The 13,261-nt window shown below is 33.0% G+C and overlaps 1 protein-coding gene across 3 annotated transcripts in view; it reads left to right on the top strand.

Annotated features, from left to right (window-relative positions):
• Positions 1–13,261, top strand: part of LOC149491550 (uncharacterized) — a 135,492-nt gene that overhangs the window by 89,897 nt on the left and 32,334 nt on the right. For all 3 annotated transcript variants that reach the window (XM_089695233.1, XM_089695237.1, XM_089695225.1), the window contains exon 6: positions 2,260–2,391. In XM_089695233.1, coding sequence (XP_089551359.1) covers positions 2,260–2,391 — 132 coding nt within the window. The remainder of the gene's footprint in view (positions 1–2,259; positions 2,392–13,261) is intronic.

Genomic DNA, 13,261 nt, shown 5'->3' with positions numbered 1-13,261 from the left:
ATCATTTTTTTGGTAGATCTCTAAAAGTTTATTGTACGCGGAAGTTTTTAGCAATTTATTTTTATAGTCTCTGCTGATGTACTTCCATAGACAATCATGTTCCTAAAAACATTTTATAAATTCCGACACAAACTCGCGACGAAACGAGCGTAAATCCATTTTTGTAGCTAGACGCAGCGCGTGCGGTCTACACGAAAGTCGCAAAAAGACTGTAGGCTCGCCGGCTCGCCTGATCCACTGGCGGTTTTCTGGACCGCGGACTTAGAATTTCAAGCATGCACAACGAGCCAGCGAGCAAATTCGCCGTTCTTTAAGTCCGCAGACTTTTAAGTGCTCCATTGGCGGTTTAGACCTTTGGCTCGCGAGTTCGTTAGCGTACCAGCGGTTTTGCTCGCCAGTGGATCACCCGCTTTATACCCAGAGACGGGTTCATAAGTAAAATTCAAATTAGATAACGCGTGGTTAAATAATATAAGTAACTAAAAACGATAGGTAGGATAGTTCTGTGATTGTTCAAGTAATTTTTAGTAAACGGTTGATTAACTAATAAACGTATTTTGTTTGGTTTACGTTTTTAACAATATTTACACAAAGAATATTATTTGTTCTGACCAAAAACTAAAATTGACTTAGTAGGTAGTACACTGTTATTTTTTTTTGTTGCGATTTAAAGTGGTAATGGTGGTTTTTCCTCTAAATAATGCGGCGCCATCTACGATCGCAACGTTATTGTATAGATAACGTTATTGTATATATAATAAAAATATATCGATGAATAAGTTTTTTGCATTCCCCACACTAATTCTCTAACAAATAGTTGCATTTGCCCCACAATCAGAAAAATAAGATTTTTCCTGAAAACTCGTCCTTGCTACACGGTAATCCAGTTCAAAATCCTATGAATAACATGAAATCTCATAAATATATTCTATATTCGTTGTTTTATATGAAATAGAAGAAGAGCTATGGCAGTTAGTTGCATTTACCCCCGACTAGGGGTTAATGTAACTTTTTTTACCAATTTTAGGAAATATTCTCACAACCAGTTATTTATAAGACTACTGTATTGCTTGATTGGTTGAAAATAATCTTGAATAAATACAAAAATCACTAAATGGGTCAAATAAATGACCAAATATAAAAGGAGATAACTGCAACCGATCAAACTTGAAACTTGTTATTTTTTAGTTGCATTTGCCCCGGTTGACCCTATATCTAATATGATATTACGAATACGGTGAAATTAAAACAGAATTAAGGTCTCGAAATTCCTACTTGTAGCAACGCATATACTTGTACAACGCATATACTACATAGTGTTTCTTAATATTTCAAAATTTCAAAGATGATAAACTTGTTCCATTTTATAAAGTGTTGCGATATAAAATGGAAATGTCAGGTCTTCGAAAAAGTCATTTCTTATAACCAAGAACAGTTTGAAAATGTGCAGTGAATCTTGCATTCTGATTAGATTATTCCGAAATGCAAGCTGGCCTTCATTTCGATCAGCTCTCTGAGCGAGCACCGTTTCATTAGAGACGCAAATATCAGTAATAATAAATGAACAGGGAATTTATTTTCCTTTTACTTGAGCTTCTCTATCCGTTCGGTTTAAATAAATATTTATTTGCAATGTCTCTGAGCTTATTTTCTCGGTAATTATAAGCGAAAGACGCGGCTCGTGAATAGAGCGCATTGATGCGACCTTTATGTAAGTTTTCTATCAATTCGACGCTTATATTTTTAAGCTCTTGTATTTTTATGTTTGTTGCTTTTATTGACGTATTGAGTAGATACAATGGGCAATATGTATTTTTATAAGCATGGCTGTATATTTTAAGTTAAAATTGATATGTATGTCGCAGTATACATGATCTTAAATGGAAAATGCTTTATATAATTTGTCCTTTTGTATTTACACCTGACCCGAAAAAAAGCGTTCCGTTAACATATTTACTAGTGTTTTAAAAGAAAATTGCTATTCGGGGCGCACAAAAAAACCAACAAATCAAAGATCTAAAATCTTCCTACAAATACATTAGAATACTGCGCTGTAAGCTGCGCTTTGTGGTAGAAATTATACTTTCTCTTTCTTTTAACAGTCACATCGACTTTAAAGGTCGATCCAATCAGTCCCACAAGAAAATAAAAGATTAGGATTTCTGACAAATTTATCTCTAGCAATTTTTACTTCATAGCAAAATTTTCCTGTGCCAATGCTCGTATAAGTTCAATATTAAAAGTGCCTCCGTCCACCAGATCCGCGAGCACCTGGAGCCGCTGGAGATCATGGCGTCGCTGCTGGCTGCCATCGCCCACGACTTGGACCACCCGGGCGTCAACCAGCCCTTCCTGATTGCGACCTCCAACCACTTGGCGGCCCTGTACCAGGTAACTAGACGAAATAGGCTTTTAAACTGAATGAAATGTAAATTTGGGGGGTCTCGAATCTTGGAGTTCATAAAACAGTTTCGCAAATTTTCTATTTTGTCTATTATAACTTGTACCTATAAAACTATGTCGCGTGTGCGATTTTAGTTTTTATTTTGCAGCGAGTAACTTAAAAATATCAATTTAAGGTGATTGCAACGATCTGTTCCCAGCCAATATCCCGCTAGATGGCGCTGAATTCTACATTTCTAGTTTATTTGAGTTTTTGCGTAATTGGAATAGTCATCAAACCTAGGAATAGTCATGGCGGTTACTGAATATTATATTTTATTGAAATATGTTATATCATTGCCTTAAAATCCACCCAATTCGGTAAAATTATGCGTTTTAACATCTGTCATTGCATACAGGGTCGTTTACACACACAGACGTATACAAAAATGATAAAGATTTAACTCTAGATGGCGTGAATGTAAAGCGCGTCACACACGGTGAAGATACTACCTATAATATTTTATCTAATCTAGTAATATTTTATATTACAGTATCTTAAGGTATCCGGTATCAGCGTTCTGACCATCATTTTTCTTTTTTCGCTGTAGAACCGCCATCCTGTTACAAATGACCCACAAAGGAGAATGACCACGGGTGGTATCGGTAAAATTTTAGTTGTGCCACGTATTCGTTATATTGTTAATTCCTATTTGTATTTATAATGATCATATGTATCAATATTAAGTCTTAATTAAACCGGATAAATTGAAATAATAGTAAAAGTAAAAGTTTTTCTTTTGAAACATGTATGAACTTTCGCATTAGTAGGAAGTAGGATTGTTATAAAAATAAAAGTTATATTTGTTGGCGTAAACTATTTTATTGTAATTTTGGGAAATAAATAATGTCAAAATTGATTACCTACAATAAAACGCAGTTTTATTTTATTACCTACATTACACTATTGTTTTTTTTTAATCAAAACATGTATTTGAAGTAGCAAATATGATATTATGCTGATCCAAGCATTTTCACTCAAAACTAATATCAGTAATGATTTGTAAAAGTAAATTATTTCAAAATACATTTCATAACCAACAAGTAAGAATAATTATTCATACAACAACAAATCAAAAACACTATTTACTATGGAAAAAAAACCAGGAAGGTGAAAAACATATTTACGATTTCGATGCACTCGACTTTTAGTAAAATAATAGGTAAAAATATTATTATGGTTTTGATCACAGACATATCTGTGGTTTTGATTTTAGCTACTAGTATCAGAAAGCTGCGTGTTCAATGCACGTCGGGGTCCCACAACTGTGGAGGAAGGAAGGTAGAATACCTCCATCGAATAAGTGAAGTTTCTCGACATACTCGATTTGCCGGCCGGCCTCAATGAAGATTGTCCGAAAGTTGTATATGTGCTCTGTAACGAAAAAATTTCGCTAGCGCGATTCAGAGTGAGGTGTCGTACAATATACCTAATGAAGTTTTTCATCTTTTTATTTTACTGCAAATACAAAATAAAAATTAAACAATGGTAATGTAAATTCTAAACAAACTACTACCAAAATACAATTAGAACAAAAATCATTTGACTTGTTTATTTCACCCAGAGGCCAGAGGCGGCTCGTGACAAAATTGTATACCTAGGTGTTCACTTGAAATAAAACAACGAAAATACAATAGCGTTCGGGATGATTTATTACAAAAAAATGAGCACCACATTTTATAAATGTCTATAACACTAAAAATTACAAAGTACAGGCTATTTCAAAACGAATTCAATGACTAGGTATCAATAATTAGTAAATCACCGAATTTGCATTCGCGAGCGTAGGTATCCATAGTGTTTGTCACTGACGGTCACTGACCTCTATAACTTATAGTTATAGAGGTCAGTGGTGTTTGTTGTGTAAACATGTATGTATTTGAGTAGTTAGTAGCATATTATATTCTGAATTTCTGATCCATGCCTATTCACTCAAAACTAATAACACTAATGATTTGTAACAGTAAATTATTTCAATAGGTAGGTATTTGAACATTTCCCAACAAGACGTAAGAATAATTATTCGTAGGTATACAAGATACAATAACAAATCTAATACACTATTTATTATTTTATTATTTACTAGCGGTCCGCCCCGGCTTCGCCCGTGGTACATGTTTACGTTTTCTCTCCATAAGAAGTAATAGCTAGAGAGCTAGCGCAAAGCTACCTGTATGTATTTGACCAGACCTGGATTTTTGTGTGTTGATTCCCCTATACCTACTATACATGAGATGAGGAGTCACTAAGCCCAGAGTGGTGGACGGGGCGCGCGCTTAGGTAAGACAGGTGGAAATTTTTGGCGAACTTTGAAACCATTTGACCACGTCTGCCATTTTGATATTTGAAAATAGATTATTATTACTATCGGAAAATAACAATGGCAGACCATTATCACGCGGATAACATTCTGGCAGACACTTATGAAAGTGCTGAAAAAAATACAATTTTGAAAGTATTTGACCAGATCTGCCATTATATATACATATATTTTATTTATTAGGGTCTTAAAAACTTATTTTCGAAACGGCAGACATTTTCATTGCGTACAGACTTCAGCAGACAACAAAACTTTACAGACTTCAGCAGTCAACAAGACTTAGCTTCTACATGGTCAGATGTATATATGTATTACGTTCCCTGACCTTACATCAATGATTTACTTTATTAATGTTTTTATGGTCATTTACATTTAATTTTGAAAACTATGGAATAAAATTTATAAATTTGATGATACAAAACTAAATATACATTTGTAAAGAATCTCAAATATAAAGTTGTGTTGCAAATAACAAATCATCATTTAAATATTTAGTTTATTTCTTTATGAAACAATTAACAATTACAAAACAACATAAAAAAACACGCATGCATTTATTGAAATGTTCATTCATCATCACTATCGTATGGCGTTGTGTGACTCGTCTTCATAATCCATTGAATCGGATTCTGTAAAAGTAAAACGTAAATTATATAATAAAAGAAATGAGTCATTATAAACTTACCTAGTAAGGCAATGCCTTTGATGTCGCACGATGCCGCCGCGCCGCCAGTGTAGGTACTTCTGCTGCTACATGAAGATATGCTAGGGTTGCAACAAATGGGAAATAAAACAATTGTAATTATTACTATTATGATGTAATCATTTATTCATATTATGTACATTCAAAACAATTGCTATTATTAAATCTGATGTAATTATTTTTTCATAAATATATAATTATTATTAATTATATAATATATTGCACTGTGAAATATTTGCGTATCACTTTATTTTTGATGTTCTTAATTGTCTTTTATAAAATTTAAGTGACGCATTCGCATTGGGATCAACAATCCGATAAGAAAAGAATGGAGACAACATATACATAGCTTTGATTTCAATTCTACAGATACAAAATATACAATCTATCTAAAATGATACAACGGATGTTTCCTGCGTTTTCTCGTCAAAATACCGAAACAACGTAATTATTGTATAGTAGTTGGGCGTGAAAGTAAAAAAACAAATGAAAAGTGTTTTCCATATGATTATTTATTAAATTTACGCGATTAAGAATAATTTCAACGATACAATTTAGTAACCGAGAATTCAGAGGATTAAAGAAAATACCTGCCTGATCATTTTATCAAACTCTAAAAGAATTATGGTTATTTCGCATCACTCGGTTTATTAGTTTGGTAATAATTATTAAAGGTAGTTACAACCCTAGCCATTGAGTCGAACGGTAGGCAACACAATATCGACTTTGTGCGGGTACATATGGTACATTTCTTCTTGCTGTGAAGCGTAATTATTATTATTAAGATTTTTTAGGCTATTTTGAATCAGCTGTTCTAATTTAATTCTAGAAATTTATTAAAACGTGATTTTTTTAAAAGTATATTATGAGTTTATAAATACCTCAACCAATAGTTATTGTGTCCTATCCTCATTTCTTTATATCTTGGTAGTTAACTAAAGTGTTAAATTTACATAACCTCAACAACAACATTTACACTGCCACTGCACTAAAACTAAACTAACTAGCTCTCTAGCTATAAGAACCATCCTCGTACTTCAAGGGATATAATAAAAAAAGAATTATCGAAATCGGTTCAGCCGTTCTCGAGTTATGCGCTTACCAACACATTTTGCGATTCATTTTTATATATAAGAAGACTAGCGGTCCGCCCCGGCTTCGCCCGTGGTACATGTTTACGTTTTCTCTACATAAGAACCATCCTCGTACTTCAAGGAATATAATAAAAAAAGAATTATCGAAATCGGTTCAGCCGTTCTCGAGTTATGCGCTTACCAACACATTTTGCGATTCATTTATATATATATAATACTAGCGGTCCGCCCCGGCTTCGCCCGTGGTACATAATATTTACGTTTTCTCTACATAAAAACCATCCTCGTACTTCAAGGAATATAATAAAAAAAGAATGATCGAAATCGGTTCAGCCGTTCTCGAGTTATGCGCTTACCAACACATTTTGCGATTCATTTTTATATATAAGAAGACTAGCGGTCCGCCCCGGCTTCGCCCGTGGTACATAATATTTACGTTTTCTCTACATAAAAACCATCCTCGTACTTCAAGGAATATAATAAAAAAAGAATGATCGAAATCGGTTCAGCCGTTCTCGAGTTATGCGCTTACCAACACATTTTGCGATTCATTTTTATATATAAGATAAGATTATGTGAAAATAACCAGGAAGGTGAAAAACATATTTACGAAAACATAGTAACATAATATGGCTGTCGCTACAATAATTATATTTCAATTTTATCTTTTTATACCTAGTAGAACTGGCCGACGAATAAAAAAAATCGTATTAGAATAAATACAATAAATTACGGAACAAAAAAAGGATTGTAACTGAATTAGGTATGTTTGTTTCTGGGCGCACCGTTTTCGACGACGCGACGCGCGACGTAAGCGTATAGGTATAGGTACCTACTTTGCTAAAACAAACTAATAAAATTGTGTGTCTGTCTGAAAATTCGGAAAAGCATATTTTGCAAGTTTGTAATTACTTTGATAGTTTACCGATTTATAATAATTGTAATTGTAATTGTATAATATATAATTTGCAATGTGGTGAAATTTCATAAAAATCACGGGCCAATTTTTTGTTTTGAATCCCACCGAAAATATAATTGCGTTATTAGAATAATTAATTACTATACCTACCCACGATCAATTATTACAATATAGTCTCAAATGCATACTAGAGAAATATTGCAATTTGATTCAATTAAAATGCATAGCATACAAAAATAAATTCACAACACAAGAAATTCCGCGCGCAAATCATAGCGCGTGTCAATGAAATCAAGAATGTTTTATATCAAGCCGACGCGGACGACGACGCGACGCCGAACAAAAGTACCTACGACGGACGACCACGCTTCGAGTTGCCAAACAACATGAGTAATAAATTGTTTACAAAAAAAACAAGTTTTCCATTTTTCTGTATGAGTAGACAGAACTTCAAAACGCCACCTGCTACGGTTTATATTATGAACGATTGTTATAAAAATAAAAGTTATATTTGTTGGTGTAAACTATTTTATTGATCAATAATTTTGGAATTTAAAATTGTCAACATTGATTACAATAAAACGCAGTTTTATTTTATTACACTATTGTTTTTTTTATCAAAACATGTATTTGAAGTACCATATAATATTATGCTGATCCAAGCATTTTCACTCAAAACTTATATCACTAATGATTTGTAAAAGTAAATTATTTCAATATACATTTCATAACCAACATGTAAGAATAATTATTATTATTCCTACCTACAACAACAAACCTAAAACACTATTTACTATGGGAAAATAACCAGGAAGGTGAAAAACATATTATTATTTACGATTTCGACGCACTCGACTTTTAGTAAAATATAGTAGGGAAACATAATATTATGGTTTTGATTTTTGCTACTAGTATAAGAAAACTGCGTGTTCAAACTACTTGTTTGTCTGTCTGAAAATTCGGAAGTACTTTGGTAGTTTACCGATTTATAATAATATTGTATACCTATATCGTTGTTTAAAAAATATTCAAACACAATAAAATATGATATATGTACTGATTTATCACTGGTTTCAGTGATGAACTGATGAGTCAATTATAGCCACTATACTTTCGTCATACGTGTGTATGATTGATGTGATTTGCAACGTGGTGATATTTCAGAAAAATCACGGGTCAAATTGTCCCACCGAAAATATAACTGCGTTATAAGAATAACTATACCTACGATAAATTATACATAATACAATATAGTCTCAAATGCATACTAGTGAAATATTTTATTTGAATCAATAAAATAAAAAAATAAATAAAAAATAATAATAATACAAAAATAAATTCACAACACAAGAAAATCCGCGCGCAAATCATAGCGCGTGACAATGAAATCAAGAACTTTCGAGCCGACGCGGACGACGAAGGAGCCTAACAAAAGTACCTACAATCATAGGCGGCTCGTGACAAAATTGTATGGCCGTGTTCACTTGAAATAAAACAACGAAAATAGGTACCTACAATAGCGTTAGCAGTACAAAAAAATGAGCACCACATTATAAATGTCTATTTATACACTAAAAATTATAGAGTATTTCAAAACGAATTCAATTATTATTTAGCAATAATTAGAAAATCCCCGAATTTGCATTAGTGATCGTATTCATAGTGTTTGTCTACACTAATATTATAAAGAGGAAAACTTTGTTTGTTTGTTTGATTGTAAATTGTAATGAATAGGCTCATAAACTACTGGACATTTTACCAATGTTTGCAAGTTTGTGATTACTTTGATAGTTTACCGATTTATAATAATTGTATACTTATATCATTGTTTAAAAATATTCAAACACAATATGATATAGGTACTGATTTATCACTGGTTTCAGTGATGAACTGATGAGTCAATGTTAGCCACAATACTAATCACTTTCGTCATACATGTGTATGAACTATGATTGATGTGATTTGCAATGTGGTGAAATTTCATAAAAATCACGGGCCAATTTTTTGTTTTGAATCCCACCGAAAATACATATTATATTACTAATTGCGTTATTAGAATAATTAATTACTATACCCACGATCAATTATTACAATTTACAATATAGTCTCAAATGCATACTAGAGAAACATTGCAATTTGAATCAATTAAAATGCATAGCATACAAAAATAAATTCACAACACAAGAAATTCCGCGCGCAAATCATAGCGCGTGTCAATGAAATCAAGAATGTAATTTTATATCAAGCCGACGAGCGACGACGCCGAACTAAAGTACCTACAGTACCATTTACCTTCAGTGTACAATACAGTTTACAGACCTACGACGGACGAACAATAATGAGTAATAAATAAAAAAAAACATAGTTTCTAAGGTCATTAGTTTTATTTTATTTTATTGTTATTTTCTTTGAACGATTGGAAATGAAATTACTCAATTTTTACACAGAACTTTGATTTATTAGAATTATGCTCATTATGCATAAGATAACGAACGCGAATGCACGACATCTAGCGCGTCAATGTCTAAACATCGCCTTTCGTTTAGACATTGACGCGCTAGATCTGTAATAAGTATATAGTCTATGCGCTAGATGTCGTGCTTTATGTCGTGTTTCGCTTGGCAAAAGTCACGCACACTACTGTAGAAGTGTCAAATTTTTCCGGTATTTTACTGTTGTTTTTCTAAGTAAATATTGTAAATTATTGATTAAAAAGGTCGAACGCGCACACATTTCATTATAGAGAAGTGATAAAATGATTAGTTTTAAAGAAATAGTGTCTGTGTTAAGTGTTTAGAGGTAATCAAAAATGTATGGAGGGACGGTCGGAACATCAACCTTAAGTTCAACAAGAATATTGTATTTGAATAGGCACTATCCTTGTCCCCACCATGACCCATTTCAAGCCGAGGCGCGAAGCTAGTTCATAGGTATTTAATTTGAATTAAAAACATGTGCAATGGATATTTCATCAGTGTAACATGTAAACACGTATCCCGTATCTGCGTGCGGACGTGACGGGACGGCTCATTGATTATTGCACGCCTCATAAGCGAAGCGTTGAGGTGGGTACTACTGTCACTTCGCGCAAAACATCTGATTTTTCAAACTTAAAATGTCTTTATGTATCATACATTGCACTTGTAAGATAATACATACACACACATATTAAGAAAAAACACTATTTTTAACGTTCATGATATTTTTGATGTCATTTTTGTTATTTAAACTAGTTAAAAAACAGTTTAAAAAAGTTCTGTCTTGGACGTCCGTGTGTCTGTATGTGCGGATCCTTTTTCTTGTTAACACGATAGCGACCGAAATACTTTACTAATCGAGTCTTTTTTTTTCTCTTACGCTTGAGTATGCTCAGGAATAGAACCCTTTCATTTTTCAGGGTCTGATTCGATGTGGTTTAATTGTTATTAAATAAACAAAAATAATAATTAATAAATATTTATTAAAAAAAAATTATGAGGCGTGCACTTTTGGATTTTCCAAATTATTTACAATTATAGCTTATAAAGCGTGGCCCTTTTTGAAATAAACTATGGTATAGCTAGGCTAATTGCGAGATTTCCGCTACATAAAGTATTAGCTGTGCTCCGCGGTTTTACCCACATGGCTCAAGTCCTATTGGTCTTGGCGTAATGATATAATATAACCTTTGGCCTTTCTCGATAAATGGGCAATCTAACACTGCAAGAGTTTTTAAAAATGAACCACTAGTGTATGAGATAAACGCGTTCGAACAAATTCTTCACCTTTGTGTATTAAGTAAAGATTGGCCTGATATCCTCGCTGTCGGCGCAAAACGTTTGAGACTAGCGAAGATATTAAAGTGATTATTCTGTTATTCCTTCGGACTTCGCGATTATTACATTCCGATATACTTAGATGAGGGCGTAATTTGTTTTGAATTAAGGAATTATTGAAAGTCGGCTTGTTTAGACGTTGACTTTTACATCTTTTCTTGTTGTTGCTAAGGGCCGTGGAATATTCTCTAAAATAATTGTAAAATTATTTTTGTTGAAGAACATATTGAATGAGACATGAAACTGGTATCAATATTTTTCTTCGAAATCAAGTATAAAAGTAGGTAATCTTATTACAAGTCTTTGTCCCAAAATGTATAAAATATTGGAATATAATAAGTCGTCTTGTGTGTACAAATAAATGAGTTGACTTTCTTGATTAAAATTTAAAGTTGCAACAGTGAAATTACCCGTTGGCGAGGCGGCCGGACCGAGTTTGGAAACATAGAATAGTAAAAGCTTTTTAGGATTTACATTTGGTTATAATAAATTAATAACAAAGTAAGGAGATTTTTATGTTATGCCGTTTTAACTTTTATTTTACTTTTTTTTATTTTAACGACTGGACGTGCTTTTTGCAACTCAATACTAATTTACATTAAGACGTTAGTTTTCATAAACATTGTTTAATTTCGAAGTTTTTATCAGGGTAATAATGCCACATTTCACAAATCTGTTTTAAATTAAATTATACGCATATTTAAGTTCCTAAATTTCAAAGGTTTCGAGACATTTTCATCATCGATCTAATTTTAAGTTAAACTCAAATACACAACATTGTTCCCATTTAAATTTGTGTATTAAACTGTTGGTATCCAGTTGGAATAGTTTTCACATTGGGCCAACTATCGATTGAATAAGTTATAGTAGTTGGAATAGGCGCGGCGACTGATGGGTAATTCCTTCGACGAAATTGCATGTATTAGTTATAAAGTGGCACGATTCAACCAAGCAAATATTTAGTTTGAAAATTTCTGGAATTGCCCCCACAAGTTGTATTTATTTGTCCACTGTGCTTGCAAAGTGTTTGGTATTAGGGTCCAATCTTTTGAAATTTGATATTTTCGACACGGGGTTTTTGACGAGTGACCTGTCATTTCGCGCAAACATGCAAAGCCTCGATATGCTTTGGTATCCTGTGAACTAATTTGGTGATAACATGGTTAAAACGAGTGCAGTGCTGGTGTTTAATGCTGTTTTTACACATGCGCGTTTGGTGAAGTATGGTTTACCGCAGCTATCGCTGTTGTAAACAAAACATTTCATGTTTTCTCTTGAAAATTTTATGTAATGCTTATTCCAGTAGTGCTGATTAAATAGTCTGCAACGATTCACAACAGATGTCTGCATAGCACATTAAATAAATTATAACCTGACAATTGCTAATTTGTTAAGTATTGATTAAGGTGCCCTAAATTTCATCCAGAATAACATTAATGAAATATTGAACTTAGGCATCTATGCTTTACAATATCCATTTCCCCACACAATGCCTGATCATATCATTGGCTATTGTATTTACAGTAGCCATTCGTGATTGGCAGAATGATTGACGCGCGGCAACAGGCGAATGTTGCACAAAATATCAGCTACCAAAGACCTGTTTTAAACGGCTTTTGTGAAAGCCCCGTAACAAAGAGCGACACTGAAACTGAAATTTGTGTACATGACACGTGGGAATGGGATTTAAATTCACGTTTTAAATACAGTGTTCAACTTAATTCTTCTAGTTTTTTTTTAAATAGATGTTGTTATAATATTCGCGTTTTTGAACTGTCGATAATTTTTGACACTTTACTTTTCAATATTGACCGCCTTCTCGATAGTATCCAAGGGCCTTGGGTTCCCCGGGATGGCATGTCTCATTCTATCAGGTCTTTTTAATTTTAAAAATCTGACAAGACAGGAGGCAGTTCACCTACTTGCTCGTAAAAACGATCATTTAATCATTTAATACGACCCATACC

The sequence above is a fragment of the Colias philodice genome, chromosome 1 (genome assembly GCF_061535455.1).
Source record: "Colias philodice isolate Cphi_HAF_F1 chromosome 1, ilColPhil1 Martin Lab GWU primary, whole genome shotgun sequence".
Lineage (NCBI taxonomy): Eukaryota > Metazoa > Arthropoda > Insecta > Lepidoptera > Pieridae > Colias > Colias philodice.
This window is presented reverse-complemented; position numbering and strand designations above follow the sequence as displayed.